General features: G+C 52.4%; 1 protein-coding gene across 10 annotated transcripts in view; it reads left to right on the forward strand.

Moving 5' to 3' along the window:
* Window positions 1-24,055, forward strand: part of FANCA (FA complementation group A) — a 50,693-nt gene that overhangs the window by 22,838 nt on the left and 3,800 nt on the right. For 6 of the 10 annotated variants that reach the window (XR_011071445.1, XM_068528411.1, XM_068528416.1 and 3 more), the window contains exons 18-37: window positions 742-830; window positions 1,455-1,515; window positions 1,606-1,655; window positions 6,980-7,053; window positions 8,364-8,477; window positions 10,138-10,274; window positions 10,611-10,681; window positions 11,027-11,123; window positions 11,537-11,724; window positions 13,024-13,120; window positions 14,035-14,211; window positions 15,122-15,195; window positions 16,559-16,687; window positions 18,897-18,981; window positions 20,244-20,407; window positions 20,869-20,974; window positions 21,810-21,866; window positions 21,997-22,101; window positions 22,772-22,884; window positions 23,602-23,740. Coding sequence is in view for 9 of the 10 variants with exons in the window: in XM_068528411.1 (XP_068384512.1) it covers window positions 742-830; window positions 1,455-1,515; window positions 1,606-1,655; window positions 6,980-7,053; window positions 8,364-8,477; window positions 10,138-10,274; window positions 10,611-10,681; window positions 11,027-11,123; window positions 11,537-11,724; window positions 13,024-13,120; window positions 14,035-14,211; window positions 15,122-15,195; window positions 16,559-16,687; window positions 18,897-18,981; window positions 20,244-20,407; window positions 20,869-20,974; window positions 21,810-21,866; window positions 21,997-22,101; window positions 22,772-22,884; window positions 23,602-23,740 (2,127 nt within the window). In the remaining variant the exon portion in view is untranslated. Of the gene's footprint in view, window positions 1-741; window positions 831-1,454; window positions 1,656-6,979; window positions 7,054-8,363; window positions 8,478-10,137; window positions 10,275-10,610; window positions 10,682-11,026; window positions 11,124-11,536; window positions 11,725-13,023; window positions 13,121-14,034; window positions 14,212-15,121; window positions 15,196-16,558; window positions 16,688-18,896; window positions 18,982-20,243; window positions 20,408-20,868; window positions 20,975-21,809; window positions 21,867-21,996; window positions 22,102-22,771; window positions 22,885-23,601; window positions 23,741-24,055 lie in introns of those variants that run through there. The other 4 variants (XM_068528413.1, XM_068528414.1, XM_068528415.1 and 1 more) reach the window with 3 other exon arrangements.

Genomic DNA, 24,055 nt, shown 5'->3' on the forward strand with positions numbered 1-24,055 from the left:
GGGCCCCAGTGCGTGTGCGGCAGCCGGGGTGAGCTGTGCTCCAGTGTTTGTCCTGTCGTATCCACACTGTTCAGAGCAGCAGCAAGGGTCACCTTTTACAGGGATGCTTCTTCCAGTAGGTCCCCCTTCCCGTGGTTTCACGGACAAAGTGGTCTGTAAAACAGTTGGGGAAGGGCGGTGTCATGTTTTTCTAGGAATTACAGAAAAAAGTGTGAACTATATTTATGTAGACCAAATGTCGGATGGCCGTATGGGGTGTGTGTGTGCTTTCCTAAGACACTTTTACTTCAAAGTTGCGAGTCCCTGGAGAGCCCTTCCTGTTGGACTGTTAGGCGAATACTTTAAAATAGTTAACATAGTTTTCTATTTAAGATTTATTGCTGTTCACAAGTTGCCATTTCATAATTTTTTTAAATCTCAAAAATTAGGTCTTGGCACCTTCCCACCTGAGAATCTTGCATTGGGATCCTTGTCTCTGCCAGAAGGGCAGCAGGAAGCGGGGTGGAGGGCACAGACACATGGAGCCTGGGGGTGGCTGTGGCTTCCCGGAGGTGCTGAGCTCTCGGGGGCCGGGGGCAGCAGTTGATCCCTCCTTGTGGTTTTGCTGGTATCAGGGAGTTTGTCTGCATGTCCGCTTACTCTGTCATGCCTATCGCCCGACCACAGAACCGTGGCCCTGCTCTGCTTCTGCCTTTTCTTTTAAATCTTCTGTTCTTTTCCGTCCTCCCTGCTTGGAGCCAGCCCCACCGCCAAACGTCCCAGGATGTTGAGAAGGCCATCATGGTGTTTGAACACACGGGGAAGATTCCCGCCGCCGTCCTGGAGGCCAGGTGGGGTTACGCTGCCTGAAGGGCTGGTGGGCAGGTGCTGCCGAGCCCCTGCTGTGACATGAGCTCCCTTGCGGAAAGCCGAGGTGCCCCATAGCACAGACTGTTCAGAGGGACCAGAACAGGCCCTCCCTTTGGCCACGATGACTTTTCTTGTTCATGCTTCAACGGTGACCGTGTGAAGCCAGCACAGGGAGTTGAATAGCAAAATTTTGTTGAATTTGGTGTGACGCCAAAACACGTTGAATTCTGGTTGCTACCAGTACGGGGTAGCTGTGGGGTAGCTTTCTTAAGGCTTTGCCTCTGGGAAACGCGCACAGCTTCCAGCTCCCACGGTCAACCTCGTGGCCGCGGATGAACCCAGGTTCCAGGGTCATGCATCTGGAATCCTCCAGACTCTCTGGGTGCAGGTGGTCACCAGCACAGAGTTCCCTTTGTGTGAAGTGTCCCAAAACAGTGGTAAAGAATACTTGAAAACGTGATACAGTGTCATAGCCTTGAAACGTGACAGCACGTGGCCCACGCTCTGGCCTGCAGGGACGGCCCTGGACGTGGACGGTCACTGCCCTCACTGAGGGTCCTCTGGTCGAGGTGGGGCACCCCTGAGCCTGGCCTTTTCTGTTGCAGCATATTCCGGAGGTCCTACTACCTGTCCCACTTTCTCCCCGCCCTGCTCACACCGCGAGTGGTCAGTACACGTCGCCGTGAACGTGGGGCCGGGTCGGCAGAGAGCGGGGTCCCTGTCGGCGTCTCACCCAAGTCCTGTCTTCCCTCTCAGCTCCCGAGGGTCCCTGATTCCCGGGCCGTTCTCATAGAGTCCCTGAGGAGGTACGCATGGCAGCGCGGCTCATCTGGGGGCTAACAGCGCAAGGAGCTGTGGCTCTTCTGTAGAGAAATGCGTTTTGTCACATGTATGCTTTGCTTATAAAAAGTTGGCTCAAAATTAGTCGGTTAAAATGTTAAAAAGAAAATTTCTTTGATTCTGAATATCACAACTTAACATTTTTCAGTGAACTTTTAGGATGATTAGTCTGGGAATTAAAGAAAATAGTGTTTTTGCTACATAATCATTGGGAAAGGAGGAGAATTTAAGGAAAGAAGGAAAAGGGAGAGGTGAAAGCCTCCCACTGTGATGATTTGGGGAGAGTGGAGACCACGTGTAGAACGGGGGTCCCGTCCCCCGGCTCACACTGAGGACCTCCAGGAGCAGAGAGGTGGCAGAAACAGAAAACTATAAACCCTGTTTTCCAGTGTCTTATGTGAAGTGATGGGTCCTGTGAGAAGATTGAAAAGATAAAGGGCCTAGAAAGTAAAAAGAAGCTTTTTCATCTTATGATTAGGTCATTCTCTGGGATCCTTACTTTTATTTATTTTTGGCATAAGATATTCCAAAAGTAAAGAGACCAGTAAAAAAACACCCCTATGCCCCACTCACATTAATATTTTTGCTATCTTTCCTTTTTTTTCTTGAAATAGTCCAGATACGTCTTACCCCAGGTCTCTGATCCCCTCCCCTTTTCCTCCAAGAAAATCATTATCCTGAAGTTGGTGCATAAAGTTTTCCTCTATTTTTTATCCTTTTGTTTTATATGTTTATAACTGTAAATTATGTCCACACACAAACACACCACACAGTGTGGTCTTGTGTGTTTTCAAAGTGGATTTGATAGCAGTGTGTGTTGTTCTGTGACTTGCATTTTCACTCCCCCCGTTGGTCGTGTGCTCTGGTTGGTTTAATGCTGTGTGGAATTCTGTTGTGTCTGCAAACTGCCACATCGCACACCCCAGGGTGCAGGCCACATGCCTACGGAATAAATAGATTAACTTACCATCCTGGAGTTGGACCCTTAGGTTACTTCCACTTTTATGCTTTGTTAACAGTGCTTCAGTGAACATCCTTGGCTATATCTCCATGAAAACTTTAAAATTTTGAGTGCAATTTCATTGATTTTATAGATTAATTTGAGGATATTTGGCTTTATTATGGTACTGAGTTTTTCCTTCCAGGAACATAGTACGTCTTTGTTTTTTCAAGTCTTTTACTAGTGTTTTGTGGTTTTTCTTCATAAAACTCTTGTAAATTTTTGTCAGCCTTGCTACTCGGTACCTAGCTTTTGTTGTGAACTGCATGTTCTTTTCTGTCTTCTTCATTGGCTGTTGCTGAGGTGTAGGTGCCCTTGTTTCCATTAACTGTTGAACTTACTCCCAGTGGGTGGTGAGATTTTCTATGCAGTCATGCCATCCACAAGATCAAGTTTGCCTCCTCCTGTCAGATTATTATGCCTCTCAGTGTTTGTCACCGTGTTGGGTAGGATTTTAGTATAATGAGCAATCGTAGAAGTGAAAGCTGGCCTCGTGTCTTGTTCCTGGCTGAAATAGGACTGCTTCTAGAGTTTTACCATTAATTCTATTTGCTGTAGTTTTATCTATGTATATATATATATATATGTATATGCTCCTTACCATATTAAAAGAGTTCCCTCTGTGAATTTGCTAAGGACTTTTAGCAGGAATTCATGCTTTTTTTTGGCATCCCTTGAGATGATTGTGCTGTTCTCCTGTCATCGGCTATGTGATAATTACATTGATAGGTTTTTCCACTGTCTTTGCGTTCCTGGAATACCCCCTAATTGGTAACAGGTTTTTGTTTTATAAACTGCTGAATTTGGTTTACTGATACTTTATTTAGGATTCTTGCATCTGTGTCTCATTCTGTTAGACTCACCTTGGCTGCTTTGCCATTAAGGTATTTGGTTCCTCATAGAACGAACCGGGCAGCCTTCCCTCTTTCCTGTCCCCTGAAATAGTTTGTGTCACACAGGGATCATGTGTCCCTTAAGGTTTGGTAAAATCTGGCTGCAAAATCATCTGTTCATGGTGTCTTTGTGGAGGCAAGACTTTTGGCTGCTGACTCAGTTTCTTGAATGGTTATCGGTTTAGTCAGGTTTTTTATTCTCGAGTTAGCTTTTATATATATTTCTAGAAAATTGTCCATTTCATCTCAGTTTGAAAATCTATTGATGTGTCATTTTTCATGATATTCTATTGTGATTTAAAAAATTTTAAATCACATCTGTACTTTTCATCCCTTCTTAAAATTTTTTTCATGCTAGTGTTAATTTTGCCTTTTTTTATGACTCATTCATTACTTAAAGACTTGTCTGTTTTATTAATTTTATCACATAACCAGTCTTTTATATTGTGTCCTTCCTGCTGTTTTGGGTTTTTAAAATAAATTTATTTATTTTATTTATTTTTATTTTTGGCTGCATTGGGTCTTTGCTGCTGCGCATGGGCTTTTCTCTAGTTGTGGCGAGTGGGGGCTTCTCATTGAGGTGGCCTCTCCTGCTGCAGAGCACGGGCTCTAGGCACGCGGGCTGCAGTAGTTGTGGCACGTGGGCTCAGTAGTTGTGGCTTGCGGGCTCTAGAGTTCAGGCTCAGTAGTTGTGGTGCATGGGTTTAGCTGCTCTGCGGCATGTGGGATCTTCCCGGACCAGGGCTTGAACCCATGTCCCCTGCATTGGCAGGCGGATTCTTAACCACTGCACCACCAGAGAAACCCCTTCTCTGCTGGTTTTTTTTTTTTTTTTTTTTTAAGAGGGTTTTTTTTTTTAAATTTATTTATTTTTGGCTGCGTTGGGTTTTCCTTGCTGCACGTGGGTTTTTCTCTGGTTGTGGCGAGCCGGGGCTACTCTTCGTTGTGGTGCGCAGGCTTCTCATTGCAGTGACTTCTCTTGTGGAGCGTGGGCTCTAGGTGCGCGGGCTTCAGTAGTTGTGGCATACAGGCTCAGTAGTTGTGGCTCTCGGGCTCTAGAGCGCAGGCTCGGTAGTTGTGGCGCATGGGCTTAGTTGCTCCGCGGCATGTGGGATCCTCCCAGACCAGGGTTCGAACCTGTGTCCCCTGCATTGGCAGGCGGATTCTCAACCACTGTGCCACCAGGGAAGCCCCTCCCTGCTGTTTTTTTCTTTTTTTTTTTTAATTTTTTTTTAAATTTATTTATTTTATTTATGTATTTTTGGCTGTGTTGGGTCTTCGTTGCTGCACACGGGCTTTCTCTAGTTGTGGCTCGCGGGCTGTACAGCGCCGGCTCAGTAGTTGTGACGCACGGGCCCAGCCGCTCCGCGGCATGTGGGATCTTCCCGGACCAGGGCTCGAACCCGTGTCCCCTGCATTGGCAGGCGGATTCTCGACCACTGCGCCATCAGGGAAGTCCCCCTCCCTGCTGTTTTTTAAAAAATCTTCTATTTGTTTTTAGATTTTAACTTTATTATTTACCTTTTGTTTTCTTTGGGTTTACTATGTTGTTCTTTTTATAACTTCTTAAAGTGGTGGTTTATTGTTTTATAACTTTTCTTGTGTTTTAAAACAGGCATATTTTAATAAATTTTACCTGCAGATATCACTTTAGCTGCCTTCCAAAAGTTTCAATGTGTAGTTCTTACACTGTCGGTCAGTTCTAAATACTCAACCATTGTGCTATGATTTTCTCATAATTTGTAAGTTAGTTTTAAGTAAATTTTTAAAATTTTTAAACATTTAGGTATTTGCCCATGAGTTTTTATTGTTGAATTCCAATTTAATTGCATTTTTCGCAAAGAATATGATTCACTTTGTATGGAGTTTTTTCTACTTGTCAAGACTTCCTTTCAGAATTTGCTTGGAATTTGCAGACATTCCGCGCATCCTTGAAAACAACGCATGTCCTTCAGTTTTGGACTGTAGGGTCTGTCTGTTAAATTGTGCTTATTCTCAAGTTTTCTGTATCCTGAATAGTTTTCTGCGTCTTTGGTTTGTCAGTTTATTGTGGAGGTGGTTGTGATTTTGTCAGTTTCTCCTTATAATTCTGTCAGATTTGTCTTGTTGCAAGAAAGTTCGTAATTGTTAAAATACAGGCTTCTCTTGCTGGATGTTTTTCCCTTTGTTATTATGTAATGTCTCTGTTAGGCTTTTTACTTTAATTTCTATTTTGTCTGCTATTAAAACCAGCTTTTTTTTTTTTTTTGGTATTTGCATGGTATAGCTTCTTAATTTTTTTTTTATTGGCTGCGTTGGGTCTTTGTTGTTGCACGCAGGCTTTCTCTAGTGATGAGCCGGGGCTACTCTTCGTTGCGGTGCGCGGGCTTCTCACTGTGGTGGCTTCTCTTGTTGCAGAGCATGGGCTCTAGGCGTGCGGGCTGCAGTAGTTATGGCACTTGGGCTCAGTAGTTGTGGCTCGTGGGCTCTAGAGTGCAGACTCAGTAGTTGTGGTGCACGGGCTTAGTTGCTCCGCGGCACGTGGGATCTTCCCACACCAGGGCTCGAACCCATGTCCGCTGCGTTGGCAGGCAGATTCTTAACCACTGCACCACCAGGGAAGCCCCCAGCAGTCCATTCTTGTTTCACAGCTGCAGTGTTTTGTCTTACCTCTCTGAAGATATTAATGAAAGTGATGACTGACAGTTTCTTTTCTGTGAATTTCTCCGTTTCCTTGAATTTGTTCTTTCTTTTTATTTGCATTGGTTTCTGTTTTTTAAACTGAAGGCTTTCCAGTCCCCAGGGCAGTGGGTCGTGCCCTCAGTTCCTAGTCTCCAGCCAAGTTCCCTGCCTCCCTCCAGTGCTGGTGTGGATTCTCACTCTGGAGCACAGCCATGTCTCTGTTCTTCTGCTTGAATCTCGTTGTCACGGTTTGCAGCACTGTTGGGGGGGGCAATGCTCTGTGGCTCTTGTACTTGCTGCTGTGCCATGAGAACTTGTCAGCCGTGTCCGTGCCCTGCAGATGCCCCGTGTCCTCATCACAGGACTTGTATTTTTAATGGCATTAATTGGATGCTTTCCTTAGTTAGCATTTTTCATTAAAAGTAATATAAGTTCACCTTTAAAATTTGGGAATTACCAAAACTTGAATGAGAGAAGTGAAAATCATTTATAATCTCACTACACAACAAAACCCACTGTTGGTAGATGTTTATATAGGACGTATGAAGTAGTCAGGACCGTTTAAGTCCATATGGACAATGTTTTTCCTAAACACAGGGTCATGCTGTGGGGTGTTGTATAATTTATTTAGATTTACTCTGTTGCATATTTCTGTTTTATGATAGTCTTTGGGATTGTAAGCTTGAGAATTAATCTGAGTCCGAGTTGACTATCTTCATGTTTTCTTCTGATCCAGAGCGGAGAAAATTCCCCCCTCCTTATACGCCACCTACCGCCAAGCCTGCTCCACTGTCAGAGAGAAGCCAGAAGGTAAGGTCAGTGGGTCGCTTGGTCCCCAGACGTGCCCATCTCCACTTCCCTGATCACGAGACGTGTCGGTGGCACCTTGGTCCATCTGGTCTGGTTCTGTCATGCTGGGTCTGGCCACAGCTGTGGCTTCAGAGACTGCCCAGCACCAGCCCTGGGACAGCTGTGACACCAGGAGGGCTGCCTGTGACGTCATTCCTTGAACACGCGTGCAGTACAAAATCCGCTTGACCGTTTCTCATCTTTGTGTGCCCCGCTGAGGTTGTGATGTGGTTTCTGTTTGCCTGTCTGAATTCGAGCTTTAAAGTCAGGTGACCAGCCAGGCCCGAGGCCCGTGGTGTTTGTTCTGCACCGTGTCCTAGTAGGGGGTCTGCCATGGCTCTTTGGCCGTTTGGACTGTTGGGGATCTTTCTGCTTCTAGGGGACAGTGATGTAGACCTGGGCCAGTGTGTGAAAGCGTGCATCAGTGCTTGGAGCAGCTGGGTAGGCTGTCCGCACCCCATCCCCCCAGGAACGAGGCGCCATCAGGACAGGGCCTGGTCTGTCGGTGTTGAAATGGTGCAGCTGTTTGCTGGTCAATCCCTCTGACGCCTGCAGGGCCAGTTAGGCTGCATGAGCGACTGCAGCTCTGTTTTCTAATTCTGTCTGCCAGAACCCTCCTTGCATAATCTTCCACGGTTTCTGACAGCCAGGGAGACCCACACCTGTTTGGACCAGTATCGAAACATCTTGCAGACAGGATGCCAAGGGGGCCATAGGGCTGTGTCCACCGTTGAGTGAAGCCTTGCCCTCCTTTCCTAACCCCATGGTCCTGCTTTTGGGGGCCTCTAGAATGTTTTCTAATGCTGCGTCTCACAGGGCTAATATTTTTTAGTAAACCTATTAAATGTACGTTGAGGACTGGTAATCCCCTCTAATATAGTGATCTTAACATCCTGTTGTAAAGAACAATATCACAATGTTACTTAAAAGTTTGAGAAACAGGGACTAAACCATCATCTGTCCATAATTCTGCTCTCCCCGCCCAGCCTCCCTCCACATGCATTTGGTCTTTATTCATTACATACCTGCTTTTTACACTTGTGGCGATAGTGTGTATAGAACCATGGTTTTTCTTAAACTTCCTTATGAATGTTTAAACTTTGATAGGACATTAACATCCACCGTCAGGGGAGAGCGTTTCACTTCCCTCCTCGTAGGGCCCCAGTCCTCTGTGTGCCCTCTGCAGGGAGAAGCCAGGGACAGCGTCAGGTCTGTGCGCTTCCTATCTGATCTAACCTGCTTAATTGTTAAAATTACCTCCTGTCTCTCAGATGCAGCCTCGCGAAGGGAGGTGGAGCCCAGCTGTGCGGAGGAGCCGCTGGGCCTGCTCACGACTGCCCTGCGAGAGCTCAGGGCCTCAGTGACAGATCCCCCCCAGCACGACGGTGAGGACGGGGCTGTGGGTCGGGCCGTCCGCAGTGTGTGTCCGTGGGTGCACGGGCCAGTCCTGACGTGCTCAGAGCTGGTAGCTGCTCTGTTGCCCATAGTGGCAGTGGTCAGTGCGTTTTCCCTGCAGTTGAGCATCTGGTAGTGCACCCGACCACGGCCTGGTGGGTGTGGAGCATGCCTCCTTTCTGACACTCAGGCTGTCCCAAAGTCTGGGTAGAATACGGATATTCTGCTACTTGGCATCCCGGTGGGACAGGAGACATAGAGGAGGAAAGCTGCGTTGCTGGCTGTGGGGCTTCTCTCCTTCCTTTACTCCTGGGTGGCTGTGCTCTTCAGCGCTGAGCCTCTGCTTCTGGGACTGTTTCCTATGAGGGGGTCTGGAGGACAAGCATGAGCAGTTCAAAGCGCTCCGTGGCCACAGTGGTCCACAGGTTCCAGTGTTTTTAGATTTTTGCTATGCTAAATGCAGAAACTAAAATACATGAGGCATCTTTTTACCTAGTAACTTCACTGGATTTTTATTTATCATGAATTCATTTAATTCCTATGAGAGTCTCACGGAGGAAATACAGTTGACCCTTGAACAACACAGTTTGTTGTTTTTTTTTAATTTATTTATTTTTGGCTGCGTTGGGTCTTCATTGCTGCGTGTGGGCTTTTCTCTAGTTGCGGTGAGCGGGGACTACTCTTCGTTGCGGTGCGCGGGCTTCTCATTGCGATGACTTCTCTTGTTGCGGAGCACGTGCTCTAGGCACGCGGGCTTCAGTAGTTGTGATTCGCGGGCTCTAGAGTTCAGGCTCAGTAGTTGTGGCGCACGGGGGCTTAGTTGCTCCGTGGCATGTGGGATCTTCCGGACCAGGGCTCGAACCCGTGTCCCCTGCATTGGCAGGCAGATTCTTAACCACTGCACCACCAGGGAAGTCCGCAACACAGTTTTTAAACTGTGTGGGTCTACTCAGTATGTGCAGATTATTTTCAGTAAATATACTGGAAAATTTTTGAAGATAAATGACAATTTCAAAAGTTTCAGATAAACCACATTGCCTAGAAATATTGAGAAAATTAGGTATGTCGTGAATGCATAAAATATACGTAGATTCACATGACATGCAAAATACACGGAAGGCTGTGAGGAGTTTAAGCTTGGGGTCAGAAGTTACGCACAGATTTTCACCTGTGGTGGAGGGTCGGCAGCCCCAGCTTTGCACTGTTAGCTCTGCCTCCGCCGTGGTCGTCCTGAGGGCCCAGGATGTCCCCTCGTGGCCAGCGTGGCCCTTCCGAACTCTGCTCCTGCAGCACGTGGTTCTTGGGGAGGTTGAGGCCCGTGTGGGGCCCCAGCGCTGCCGCAAGATGGTCAGCCAGCCAGGCCTGCGAGTCCCTGTGCTGGCAGAGCCGCCGAGGCAGGGCCGGGCGGCCGCAGCGGGCGTCAGTGTGTGCAGAGGTGGCTGGCGGGTGAGGGGCGCGGGGTATAGACACTGGGGCCTTGGTGACGTGAAGAGCTATGCCAGCCCCTCGGAGAAGCCTGGCCACCTGCACTGCAGAAAAGTTCCACTGCTGGCCAGACGGGGACGAGAGCGGCCCCAGGGTCAGTTGAGAGTGTGGCCCCTGAGGTGGTGGGTGGCGCCCCTGCTCATGGCGCTGGTCCCTGCCTTGCAGCGTTGTCGGCTCAGATGGCAGTGATCTCTGAACAGCTCCGCTCCGCCCTGGGCCTCAGCGAGGATGACAGTGACGTCGAGGGGGCCCCGGTTCAGCTCAGCGTCCGGGCCCCCGAGCTGCGGCCGTGGGAGCAGAGGGTGAGTGTGGGGCGCCAGGGAGACCACATGTGAGTCGAGGGTTTCGGGCCGGTGCTGCCGTTTGCGTACAGACTCTGTGTTTGGGAGGAAGTTGTGGCAGAGGCTGCTCGTGGCCCTTTGTGGGTAGGTTTGCTGACCCTGCTCTCTGCTGAGAAGCTCCGTGATGACCCCTGGGGGCCCCTCCCAGGGTTTGGGGATTCCTGTGCCGAGGCGTTGCAGCCTCTTCTCCGGATGGAGGCCCGTTTTCCAGTCTCGTCAGCTCCACTGTGGCCCTGTGCGTCCAGGGTGGAAACGCTGTGACGTGCGTTTGCGGCCCTGAGACCTCTCCTCTCTCAGGTCGTGGACCTCCTGCTGACGTCTTTCTGTCAGAACCTCATGGCGGCCTCCAGCGTCGCCCCACCGGACAGGTAGAGGCTGGGTGGTCTCACCGGGTGGTTTGGAGCTGTCCTGGGGCAGCCTGGGTGCTTGTGATGAGAGTGGCCGTCGTTCCTGGTCCAGCTCTGAGCCTTGGGCCCTGGTCCTGCCCCCCGACTTCGCGCTGCGCTGGGGAAGGGCCTGGGTGGGGTGGGGGCTGACTTGTCCAGCAGGGATGTGGCGACAGTCAGCGTCGCAACAGGAGACCCTCCTGTTTGGGGAACAGCCTGGTTCTTTCTTCGGTCTCTGGTGCCTGATTGCTCGTCCACCAGGCTCCAGGCGGGCAGTGCAGGGCCAGACCTGGCCGCTGCCACTGTTCTCTGTGGCTGTCCCCACAGGCAGGGCCCCTGGGCCGCCCACTTCGTGAGGACCCTGTGCAGACGCAGGCTCCTGCCGGCTCTGCTTAGCAGGCTCTGCCAACTGCTCCGTCACCAGGTAGGGCTGCCACCTCCTCCAGCCAGGAGGCGGGCTCCCTCCTGTCCCCCCCAACGCCGAACCTCTTTTCTTTTTAAATATTTCTGTACTTATCTACGTATGTATGTATGTATGCACGTGGCTGTGCCCGGTCTTCATTGCGGCATGCGGGATCTTTAGTTGCGGCATGCAGGATCTTTAGTTGCGGCACGCGGGCTCTTAGTTGCGGCACGCGGGCTCTTACTGAGTTGCGGCATGCGGGCTCTTAGTTGCGGCACGCGGGATCTTGAGTTGCGGCATGTGGGCTCTTGCGGCATGTGGGATCTCATTCCCTGACCAGGGATCGAACCCTGGCCCCCTGCATTGGGAGCGCGGAGTCTTTAGCCATTAGACCACCAGGGAAGTCCCTGAACCACTCTTCTTTCCTATTTTAGGGCCCGAGCCTGAGTGCCTCACATGTGGTGGGGTTGGCTGCCCTGGCCGTCCACCTCGGCGAGTCCAGGTCTGCCCTCCCGGAGGTGCATGTGGGCCCTCCCACCCCTGCCAGGGGCCTGCCCGTCCCCGAGCTCTTCGACATCCTCCTGCCCTGTAGGACCCAGGAGTCCTCGGCCCTGTGTCTGAAGTGAGTGTCCCTCTTGTCAAAAGTAACACACGTTCATCAGATAAAATTAGCACAGACACACATGCTCTACAGATGACCACTCTTTACCATGTTGGTCTGTACCCTTCCAGAACCTTATCTTGGGTGTATTTATGTGTGTGTTGGTATCTTTGGTTATAAAAGTGAGATCACCCTACTTTGCGAGCTGGTTTTCAAGATGCTCACAATGGGCTGCAGGGGCCCTTCTCCGGGTCAGGTGGCCAGCGGCTGGTTGGACCTGCCCCTCAGGTTAGGTTCCGGGGTCTCCCTGTGGTGAGCAGCTTCCTCTGGGGGACGTTTCTACACACACAGCTGTCCCATCCAGAGGGTTTTGAGACCCATCGTCCAGTTACGTGCTCATCCGCTCAGTGCACACTGCGTGCTAGGCCCCCTCACGGGACCCGGTGAGTCGCAGGGAGCCCGTAGCCTGGGGTCGGCGGGTGTGAGAGATGAGCGGGGGTTGGGTGAGAGTGGCCATCCCATGGGCAGAGCCCTGGGGAGTCCACGTGTGACTCGGGTCCGAAGGGCTTACTGTGGCTGCTGAGGTCAGGACAGAAGCCGGAGGCTCTGGTGGGAGATGTTGGCTGGGACCAGGGTCGCGGCTCACGGACTGAGCTGGCATTAGGAGAGACAGGGAGAGCTGAGCACAGGAACGCGGCCTGGGACCAGTGCCCGCCAGCTGTCCGCGCCATCCACAGCAGCACCACTGACAAGTCCCCACTGGGAGTCGGGCCCCTTCCTCGCCACAGTCCTGACTCTCTGGGCCTCATGGTCACCTCTGTTCTCGGCAGCCTCTCCCTCCCACACGGCACAGCCCACCATGGGCGGGCAGAGGCTGAGTTGGAAACAGGACGTGCTTCACTCTGGCTCTGAGGTTCTTTTAGGTAGGAACAGTGAATAATTTGCCATCACGCAGGTGAACGAGAGCCTTACGCAATCACACAGGGAACACCCACCTCGCACCTCCTCATTTCATTCCCTTTGTTCTGACCGTGGCTTTTGACACGCTGGGAAAGCAAGCCCTTAACGTGCGGAGCCTGCGTGTTCATGTGTTTTCTGAGTCTCTCGTCAACGTGGAAAGAGCTCAGGCCAGACGGCGTGACTGGGGTGCTCTTTCCCGAGGGCTCGGCGGAGCCGGCCAGGCTGGGCCTGAGGCTGAGCACCGAGCGGCCGTCGGGCTGCGAGGCTCTCAGTTCACTTCATGCAGTTCACGCTCTTCTTCCACCTGTTATTTTGCATGGATCCCATTTCTGTGTTATAATTTCTGTTTTCTATTTTCAGATTTTGTACAGCGGCAATTTCTTATTCTTTGTGTAAGTTTTCTTCCCAGTCACGTGACATCTTGTACAGCTGTTTGTCTCCAGGCCTTATAAAAAAGGTGAGTCTTCTGGGTTCCTTTTTCTGCTCTCCTGTAACCTCCAGTTTTGTACGGGTTTCTGGCCTGAAGCCTGCGTGGCCTCCATCTCGGCGCTCGGCACCGGCCTCGTTGGTAGCAGACTGTCTCCTGGCGCCACTTGCCGTCTGCTTGGGTTGAATGCTGCCTTTTCCTTCCATCTGAGTTAAGAGGAGGGGCTGGAAGGTGACAACTACAGATGTCCCTCCTTATTTATGAAGTAGGCAAATTAAAAGATTGACGTTCATAGAAAGTGTGTCAGCATTTAAAGAAGCACCCTGCACTTCCTCTGAAGACGGCCTGGGAAACTGTGTTAGAACCCTCAGTGTCAAAGGCGGCGGTGCCGTCACAGCGGGAACCAGTGTTGCTGCACCTGCAGAGCTTTAGGGAACGTCTCCCTTGAGGTTCGAGCCTGGTTCTTAGTTCCAGGCTCCGCGTCGGACTCCTGGGCGCTGCTGGGAGCTCCACCGCGTCAGGAGCAGCCTGGGGTCCAGGTGCCCCTGTGCTCCCGGTCCCAGGTGCCAACATTTTAAAGTGTGGGATGGAGATCCGGAGGAGCGGCCCAGAAGAGGAAGTCCTTGCCCTGTGTCGCAAGCTCCCCGAGGTCCCCTCAAGCAGCCTGTGGCTCTGTCAGCGTGAGGGCGGGGGTCCGACCTCCTAAGGCAAAGATGTGCGGCTCAGTGCATCACCGAGGGGGCATCTCCTGTAGCCAGTGAGCACACTACTTAGTGAGAAGGCGGGGGACGGCCGTGCGCGGCTGCAGGACGCGGCAGCTCAGAGATGCGTGGTCAGGGCTGGCTGCCCACTGAGACCCGGGGCTCCTCGCTGCCAGCCGAGCGCAGCCGGGCCCCTGCTTGTCTCCTCAGTCTCACAGCACACACGCCCCTGTCTTTTTTCAGTTCCAGTTCATCGTGTTCAGATGGTTCTCAGAGGCCCGAGACCCGCCCTCTTGGGAGGACCCGGCCAGCTCCCCCTGGAGGCCCCTGTGCCTGCCCTCCGCGGACTGGCGGCGAGCCGCCCTCTGCCTGTGGAAGCAGAGGACCTCGCGGGAGCTGCTGCAGCGGGAGGGGCTCCGCGTAGGTCCCGCCGGCCCCTCCCCTGCTTCGCTCCTCCACGCTCTGGGCTCTGTGGGCGCAGGACATGGGCGGGCCTGACCCGACGGAAATCACTCCTGGGATTGTCATATTTTAAACACGCCTGTCAGGCTGCGAGCTGGGGCCGGGCGTCTCCAAGCACAGTCACTGGGAGCTTGGCCACTCAGACAACGTGCCCATGTGACTGTTTCTGCCACCTCTTCATAACTTCTCATTTATTTCTTGGATGTTTGCCGGCTTGTTTTGGTCTTTAGAGAAAAAGTTGTGTCGTTTTATTGTATATTTTTTTCAACTCTTTTATTGTTAATTATCAGTCATACACGAGTAGGTCTGACCATCTGTCTGACACCAGGAGCAATGAGGCAGGAGCAGCTGTGCCTCGATCACTATCCACACACACGTCCCTGCTGGCGCCACACGGCTCCGGCGTTTACACACCCTGCGTGTGCTGCATGCATGTCCCTGGGACACGTTGTTAAACACAGTGTGAGGTTTTGAGGTTAGTCTGTGTTGACGTGTGGAGCTGTGACTATTGGAAGCATGTTCTCACATCAAGTTTATCTTTTGGTTATTTGCACAACTCGGTGAGCTAGAACGTGATTGTTGTGCAGGTGCCGCGGGCTGTCCAGGACCAGGCAGCAGTGTGGAGGACTGAGTTTAAAGACCAGTTTGAACAGTTTTGGTTATCTTCACGTTCAGAGTTAAATGACTGATTCTTCATCTGGGCTTGGTGCCAGCCTCCCAGTCTAACCCTGGGAGATGGCGTAGGACGATATGTCTGACAGACACACAGGAGACCTCCAGCTATAATGAGAGGGCAGCGTCACAGCCCCAACCTGTGGCTTCTGTGCTCTGTCCTTGCTGTGGTGGTCACTTGGTCCTTTTCTCTCAGTTGACTTACAGAGATTGGTTACAGCTGGAACTAGAAATTCAGCCTGAAGTTGATTCTCTTTCAGATACAGAAAGGTAAGTGTTTAAAGGATCTACCCTTTAAAATGTTAATACAGTTTTGTACACTGTCTTAAGTCTAAGTTTTGTCATTATATCCTCAATTTAATGTTCAGTTTAACATAACAGTGTATGAGTACAATTTTATTCATTCATTCTTTTATTCGAGAAACACTTATTGACCTACAGTTTGCCAGACACTTCTAGAATGTTCTAGAAGCTGGGGATGCAGCGTGAACAAGACAGATGGGGCACCCGAGGCACATACAGGGCTTCCCACTTGCACTTCTGCCCCAATGCCCCTAAGCCGTTCTGCCGAGGAACTGTGCAGAACCGGACCCTGTGTGAGCCTGGGGGCGGGCAGGGAGATAAATAAGGCAGATTAGAGGGCGCTGAAGACACCAGACGGGGCTTTGGGAGCTGGTGCCAGCGGGCAAGGAGCAGAGGAGGCTGCGCCTGGTGAGGGCCCACAGTGGGGAAGCCCTGGAGGGTCTCAGCTGGTGTTGGCCAACCAGGGAAGCAGAGGGGAGGGTGGGCAGCGCCTTGCCGAGTGCTGGCTTTGAGGCACGGCACCAGGGGTGAGCGAATCAGAATCTGAGCCCCATGTGAGTCCCAGGGCTGGTGACTGAGACCGCCAAGACGTCAGGTGTGCTCTCCTGGCCTCGAGCAGGTGCTGAGGGGCCGTGGGTCAGGGGGCCCAGGAGCCAGAGGTGGCTGTCCTCAAGCCACCGCACTTGGAGTGGTCAGAGACGTCCCTGAACACGGGGGTGCCGTGGCGTGGTGTCAGATTCTGACGGAACAAGTAGAATGAGGAAGGACAGCGATGGGCGATGGGAGGGACGACCCGCTTCCTTTCCCAGCTCGGTGGGCGCTTCCACCTTTCAGGTTTGTGCGCGGCCTGCCTCCTGTGCGCTTCCTTCACGTGCTCACGAGCCCGGGCTTCCTTCCTTGCCAGGAGGGAAAGAAGGAACTAGTTTTCTGGCCGGCGGATCCATCGGACCCCTTCTTAACTCACCCTCAGGTCACTGTGTGTTGATGGTGTGGGGTCCTGTTCAGGGCCTCCTTCCTTCTCTCCTGACTGCAGTTCCAAACAGGCTTTGGCGGCTCGCTTCCTGCCTCTCGTGGTCACGTGGGGAGGTCCTGCTTGGGTCCTGTTATTCCTGCAGGAACAGACTGCAGTGTTGGTGGCTGTCTGTGCTGCTGCTTCAGCACCACGGAGCCTGGTCGATATCTGGATGCTTTGCTGGTGGACCTGGGACAGTGCAGGCACCCCCTCCACCCCCAGCTCAGCAGCTGTGGACCTGCAGTCCCTCTCACCCCTGGCTGAAGCGGACCCTGGCCCGTGCCTCCCTCAGCACAGACCCTGGCGTTTGCATTGCAGGCGGGACTTCCACCAGTGGGCCATCCACCAGCACTTCCTCCCCGCGCCCTCTGCCACCGGGGGCTGTGACGGAGACCTGGAAGTCGCCTGCGCCACGCTTGTCGACGTGCTCATGGACTTCTGCCAAAGGTTAGGAACGTTTGTGCCCAGAAGAGTCGTCTTTTGATTTTGGTAGCTCTAAGAACGTTTTTATTTCTCTCAGTCCAGTTTGTGTTATACAGAGCACAGTTGAACATATCCTGATCGCAAGTTTGGGTTTTCGAGATAAAGGCAAGCTTCCGGAATCAGCTTTCTCTCTGTGCATAGATTTGCCAGTGGCAGTGACTTGGTCTTTTTGCTTTGTCTCCTGGTATCAGGGTTATTAGCAAATGTGACGAGAATGAAATCTCAGGCAAGTCGTGGGCGCCAGTGTTGTCACCCACAGTGCAGGAAGCACTGGCGTGAACTGCCTGCCGTGAAAGGCAGGTGTTCCTGGTACCGTATGGGCTGTGCCAGGTGTGGCCTTCTGACGTGGCCTGTTTTTCTCATCGTCCTCGTGGTTGCTGTGTTGAGGTGGTACGTCGTGTTATCTCATGGTTTTGATTTGCTTTTCCCCGATGGCTTATGATGTTGAGCATCTTTTCATGTGCTGGTTGACCATTTATGTATCTTTTTTGGACAAATGTCTAATCAGATCATTTGCCTACTTAAAATTGGGTTATTTGCTTATTGAGTCATAAGAGTTCTTTATATATTCTAGATACTCAGTCCTTATCAGATATATGAGTTGCAGATATTTTCTTCCATTCTGTGAGTCATCGGTTCACTCCCTAGAAGGGGTACTTTGATGCACAAAAGTTTTAAATTTTGAAGAAGCCTTATTCATCTATTTTTAGATTTAGCTCTTATTTTTAGGCCTTTGATCCATTCTGCGTTAATTTTTTATATGGTGTGAGGTAGGGATCTGGCCCCATTCTTCTGTGTGTGGCTACCCAGTTGTCCCCTTTTGTTGTAGAGACTGTCCTTTCCCTGTTGAATGGTCTTGGTACTCCTGTGGAAAGTCCATTAGCCATACATGTGAGAGTTCACTTCTGGACTCCTGATTCTATTCTACTTATCTATACGTCTATCCTTGTGCCAAGACCACACCATTTTGATTACTATAGCTTTGTAGTAAGTTTTAGAATTGGAAAATGTAGGGATTTCTTGGCGGTCCAGTGGTTAGGACTCTGCGCTTTCACTGCTAAGGGCCTGGGTTCAATCCCTGGTCGGGTAACAAGTTCCAACGAGCCACGTGACACAGCCAAAAATAAATAAATTTTAAAAATTGGAAAATGTGAATCCTCCAATTTTGTCCTTTTTCAGGATTGTTTTTGGCTATTCTGGGTCCCTTGCAGTTCCACCTGAATTTTAGGATCAACTTAATCACTTTCTGCAAAATGAGATGAGATTCTGATAATGACTGCACTGTATCTGTAGATCAGTTTGGGTAGCGTTGCCATCTTCCTATCCATGAACATGGGGTGGCTTTCCATTTATTTAGGTCATCTTTAATATTTTCAACAACGTTTTATAGTTTTTAGCACACAACTCTTGCATCTCCCTGATTAAATTTATTCTTAAGTATTTTATTCTTTTTAGCACCATAGGCTCATTGCTTTAATTTCACTTATTTGCTCTGATGGTTTTTTATTGTGAATTCTTTAGGATTTTCTATATATAAGGTCTTGACATCTGCCAGTAGAGATGGTTTAACTTTTTCTTTTCCAATCTGGATGCCTTATATGTACTGATTTATTTATTTGCTGAATTGTCCTGGCCAGAACTTTACAGGGCAGTGTTGACTGGAAGTGGTATGAGCGGACAGTTTGTCCTGGTCTTGATCTTAGGAGGACACTTTTCAGTCTTTCATCATTAAGTACGGTGTGAACTGTGGGTTTTTCATAGATGCCCTGTGCCAGGTTGAGGAAGGTCCCTTTTGCTCCTAGTTTGTTGAGTTTTTTGGGTTTTTTTTTTTTAAATCATGAAAGGGTGTAGCATTTAATTTTATGCTTTATCTGTGTGGTTTTTGGTTTTCTATTCTACTCATATGTTTATTGCATTAATTGATTCTTGCATGTTGAGCCAACCTGGCATTCTTGGGATAAATCCCACTTGGTCGTGGCATGTAATTGTTTTGATGTGTTGCTTGAGTTGGTTGCTGGCTTTTTGCTGTTGTTGGGACACCGTGAGTGTCCTGCAGTCTCTGGGTACCTCCTGGCCCTGTGACCACAGGCCACTCTGGAGGCAGGAAGAGAAGCAGGCAGCCCAGCACAGTTAGGAGACACTTAGGAGGCTTTCACTGTTGTTTTCATTTCAGTTCAAGGAGTTACGATCGCTCAGAGAATTCTGATTTGGTTGTTGGTGGCTGCACAGGAAATCGGGATATTTTTTCCAGATTGCAGGTGAGTTAGAAGATGTAAAACTCAAGTGTGTCCACTGTGTTTAAGCCACGTGCTATTAAGATATTTATTATGAATATCCACAGTGAGTCCTAAGGAACCTGACCAGAATGAAAGCTTGAGTCACATACACAATGGCTTAGACCAGAGAGACCACGTGCTCTGTGAACTCACCTCACTGTGAACATCACAGGAACATGGAAACGAAAGCTGTAATATGGGAAGCATCTCCAGGCTTTAGGACGTTTAAAATTTGAAAACAGGAAGTAAAAATACTGACCTTGGTAGTAACATGGTTGCTGCTCCGGTTTTCTGCTTTTTAACTCTTGGTGCTGCATTGGGAGGTCAGGCTCTGAGAATTGATATAAATAACCCTCCACTCGCCTGAGGATCAAGAGTTTGCAGATATCGGAGGCTGGGAGACTCTCCTGTTTCCCGGGTCACTTGGCACCAAGGCAGGAGCACTTTTAGGAGAGCGCAGAAACCGTGTTTCTCATGTTGAAATGAAAGGTGCGTTTCTGTCAGCGTCCTGCTCTCCCCGGATCTCTTGAGAGTGAGCTCTGGGGTCAGAGTGCGGAGCAAGGCCCCATCCTGCATCCTCGTCCACTGAGTGCACTGGGGGTCTGTAACTTTGGAAGTGTACGTGCAATTCTGTATTATAGGATTCGGTGTTCCCGCTGTCACTCTTAAAAAGTGCCTGACTTTAGAACATGTGGGGAATGAAAGAGAAATCATGGAAGATGTGGTCTGGAGCACTGGGAAAATTTACTTAAAAATGAGTAAAACATCCCACAAAAAAAGGACCCGAGTCCCCCTAGCCCTCATCTTGACTTTTGTCCTCCATGTCCGTCATAACTGAACGCAGAAGAAGGTGACCTGTGAGGGCAGACACAGCGGGAGACGTGGGGTTGGGGTCACACATGACGGGGCGATGATGAGACGGGTGCTTTGCATCTGGGGGGTGAGACAACACGTGTGCCTGCAGGCCGTGTGTGCACCTCACTTGTGTGATTCACCCTCAGGCTGTGCACACACACCCACCTGCACAGGGGAGCAGGTGATAAAACGGGTAAAGTGTTAGCCATGGAGAGTCTGGGGAAGGGTATTCTTTGCACTGTTCTTTCTTCATTTTTGCAAAATCCTGCAGTTGTTCAGTCATTTCCAAGTGAAAAGGCTAGTTGCACTCACTCTGCCGGCCCCACCTCAGGGGCCTGCTGGGAGTGAGAGGCCCCAGGATTTCTGCCTCTGGCCGTGCTCTCCTCCAGGAGATGGCTGCTGACCTGGAGCAGGGCCCGGCGCCCCTCGGCCATGCTGCTCCCCGGGGCCACTTCCTCTTCGGAGTTTTCTGCAGACGCCTCCAGGCCCTGGCTCGAGGGTGGGACGTGGCCAGCCGCCTGCAGCGACAGCGGGAGCTGCTCATGTGCAAACGGTAACATGGCTCGTGCCCCAGGGTCTGTCTTCACTTTGGGTTCTCTTCCCACTAGTCACTTGTCTCTGGCCCCCGCCCCAGCCTGGGACGGCATCTTCCCTGGGTCCCCTGGAGAGCAGGGTCTAGAGGTGTGAAAGCACCTGGGGGTGAACGTTCTCCTCCTGGGCTTCAGGAACCCCTCAGTTCAAAGACCTCGTGTGGAATGTGCGCTCAGGGTCCTCACTGCATTGCGGCTGAGCTGTGATGTCCTTCCCGGTCTCGTGAACTGGTTGTTTAACGCACTGCTCCCCGCCCTTGGTCATCGTGTAACTTCACAGCTGGTTTGGGGACACAAAGTGAGTGTCCTTGGGCCCAGCAGGGCAACAGGCCGCAGACCAGGGCCAGTTCCGAGCGGGCTGGGAGGGTTGGCTGCGCTCCGAGCGTAGCTCTCGGGGTCACCGTCCATGCCTCCCTCCTCCCAGCATCCTCCTCGGCCTGCCCCCCTCCGTGCTTGTCGGCAGCCCCCGCTTGGAGCAGCTGGCCGCCCCTGACTGCGATGACTTCTTCCACTTGGTCAACTCGGAGCTGGTAGGCGCAGGGCAAGTGAGCTGGGGTATGGGGTCGAGGGGCCACGTGGGCACCTCAGGCTGGCTCTGGAAAACTCACCAGTGCATCCGTGGTCACGTGGAGCCAACGGCCTCAGTGCGTGTCCTGCCTGCCCACGCCGGGTCTCTGAGGGTAGGACATGGCGCTCAGAGCCGCGGGTGAGCCCTTCATCTGGCTCGGCACCGGCCTGCGAGGCTAGAGACCGGGCAGCCCCGTCCTCCGGAGCACGACTCCTTCACGGAACCTTCCCCAGGGTGATCACCTTGGGCCCCGCATGTGCAGACCATCCTGCCCGCCTCGCCTCCCCTCCGTCGGTTTCTTTTGGGGGCACGGAAGCCAGGTGGTGCCCTGGCTCTCGTCAGGGTCGTGCATAAGTGCTCCCCTGCCCACTGCAGGGGAACGGCTTCTACACCAAAGATGGGTTCCCGCTTTTTAAAAATGCACACGTAACTAGAGCTTGACCTGAGGTTCTGTTCGTTTGTGTGCAACTTTAAAAGGTAACTGGGGAAGCAGCAGAAATGAGATGAGATTCTCTTTAAGTTCGTTCTAAAGGCCGTTTCCCTTCGAGCCTTGAGAACGGCCTGTGAAAGCAGCCAGGTGAGGACACGGCGGGACAGCACCTGGCCCGCCCGCCTGGGCCCATGGGGTTTGCGCCGCAGCTGGCGGGCATGGGGGTGGACGCGAAGCCGCACGGAGCCAGCCCTCCGTGGGCCATGGCGGTGCCATCCTCCCGTGTGTCCTTAACCTGGTGGAGCCTCCAGCAGCTGCCTGCCCTGTCCTGCACGTGCCTTCCTCACTGGCCTCTACCGTTTTGCAGAGAAACTTCTCCTACGACGGCGCCCTGACCCACGACATCACGGCCCACTTCTTCAGGGTAATTTCCTTTCCCTCTGCCCCTCCAGCGTCGCTGCTCAGACCCCAGGGCTGGGCCCTTGCGTGCGTGGCAGCTCCTGGGGCCTGGGTCCACGTGCAAACCCTGTGTGCGGGCGTGTCTCCTCCCGCAGGGGCTCCTCAACGCCTGTTCACGAAGCAGAGACCCCTCCCTGGCAGCCGACCTGACCCTGACTGCCTGCCAGACCCAGTGCCCCTTGCTTCTGACCTCTGCTCTGGTAGGCTCCCCGTCTTCTCAGGGGTGTTCCTGGACCTGGTGCAGCCGGGGGTCCGCCTAGGGCTTCCTGGCAGTGTGATTCAGGGGAAGATGCACCAGGAGCAGTGGGGACAGACCACAGGAGTGGCGGTGGGGCTCCTCAGGAGTCTGTCTGTGCCCGGAGCCGTTCACGCTCCTCCTCCTTGCTCTGTGTTGACTGGAGCTGAGCGGGGACTGCTGCTCTGCTGGCCCGGCTGCCGCCCCAGCCCGTGCTGGCCCGGCCTTCTCGTGACGATCCGTGGGTGGGGCTCCCACGCGGGCTTTCTCACCCCTTCTCGCTTTTGTCAGGAGGGAGGACGCTGCGCGTTCCCTGCTGAGCTCCCTGGGCGGCAGTGGCCTCTGGCTCACGGCTCTGCAGCTCAGCAGGGGCGTCCAAGGACCGGGCCCTCCTCTGTCCACATCCCGCGTCCTCCGCGGATGAGGATGAGCGTGCCTCACGGAGCTGCTTTGGGCCTTAAATGAGACGCTGTCCTCGCGGTTCTGAAGCACTTGATGAGCGGGAGACAGGCTCTGGGGGTGTCAGCCTGCGGGCAGACATTGCCCGCGCAGATCGCCAGTGTCAGCCGAGGCTTCCCGATCTTCTTGGTGAGGGGGGGGTAACTGACCTGTCGGTGCCCGTTCTCTCCCGTGAGCTGTGGTGGCCGCACCTGGAGCCCGAGCTTCACCACCGGTGGAGGAGATGCTCCCAGAGCCCGCTGCCTACAGAGCTGCGGAGGCTGCAGGAGGCCCAGCACTTTGCCGCGAGGTGAGTGCGGGCAGCGGGACCCACTCACTCTAGGTTACGTGCATGGTGTCTCGGGAGCTGGAGGGGGCCCTGGGGAGGCTCTGTGAGGCCCACGTGTGGAAGGGGGAAGCAGAGCCAAGCGGACACGTTTCCGTCAGACTGGCGTCCGGGGTCCACCTGCCCGTCTCCTCTCACATCCGAGTGGGTGCTGTCCTCGGAGGTCACAGCAGGGATTGCTGGCCCCATCCAGCCTCCCTACATCTTCCTTTGTGACCCGTTTTTATCCGAGGCACCTGTGTTCCCCCCCCCCCCGCCCCACAAGGGTCAGGGATGCTCGAAATCTCAGAAAACGAGAAAAGCAAGTCTGCCCACTGAGTCTAATTCTGCAAGAGCAGAGAACTTTTTAAAATCACTGCATTATATTCCATTTTTAACTTCTGGCCCAGTTTTAACCTGCTGGAGAACCATGAACATCACACTGCAGTCGGAGCGGGGGCTGAGTGGAAGGCCGGTGCAGACTCTGGGGGGAGGACTCCTTGCAAAGCTGAGGCTGCCGGGACCAGGCGCCCCCGCCAGGCGTACCACTTCCTGTGTCCGGGGCAGAGGGGCATGTTGACAGCCAAGGGCCAGCCTGTGGAGACCGGTTGTGGGGCCGGGGTGGGGGGGGGGGTGTGCTTTGGGTTCTGGCTGTGACGGGCTGGGGGCTCTTGTGGTGACACACACCTCTGTCTGTGGCAGCGTCCTCTCCCCCCTTGCGGCACCCCCCGCACCTGGCCCGGCCTGGCTCTGCGCGGCTGCCCTGCACTTCGTGATTCGACGGGCCGGGAAGGAGAGCATCCGACAGGAGCTGGGGCAGCTGGACAGCCAAGGAGAGGAGGTTAAGAATGAGATCCTTTCCCTGCGTGTCCTTTTCCAGCAGCCTCACTGGTTCTCAGGGTTCTGACCACACTGTGCTTTTCAAGGACAGACAAGGGTTTGGGGTGCTTGTAACTTTATTTGGAAGCAAAAACTTACTGGGTTTGTAGGTTTAGTAAGGCGTAGATTCTCAGGTTTGCTGATAAAAAGGGTACTTTACATTTCATTCTCAAAGTGTTTTTATTTGGCCTGTTTATCAACGCAACCCCGGGGTGGGGGGTTAGGGCTGGCTGTCAGCTGTCCAGCGGGACCTTCCGTTTCATAGCCTCGAGGCACC

Source organism: Eschrichtius robustus, chromosome 19 (genome assembly GCF_028021215.1).
Source record: "Eschrichtius robustus isolate mEscRob2 chromosome 19, mEscRob2.pri, whole genome shotgun sequence".
Taxonomy (NCBI): domain Eukaryota; kingdom Metazoa; phylum Chordata; class Mammalia; order Artiodactyla; family Eschrichtiidae; genus Eschrichtius; species Eschrichtius robustus.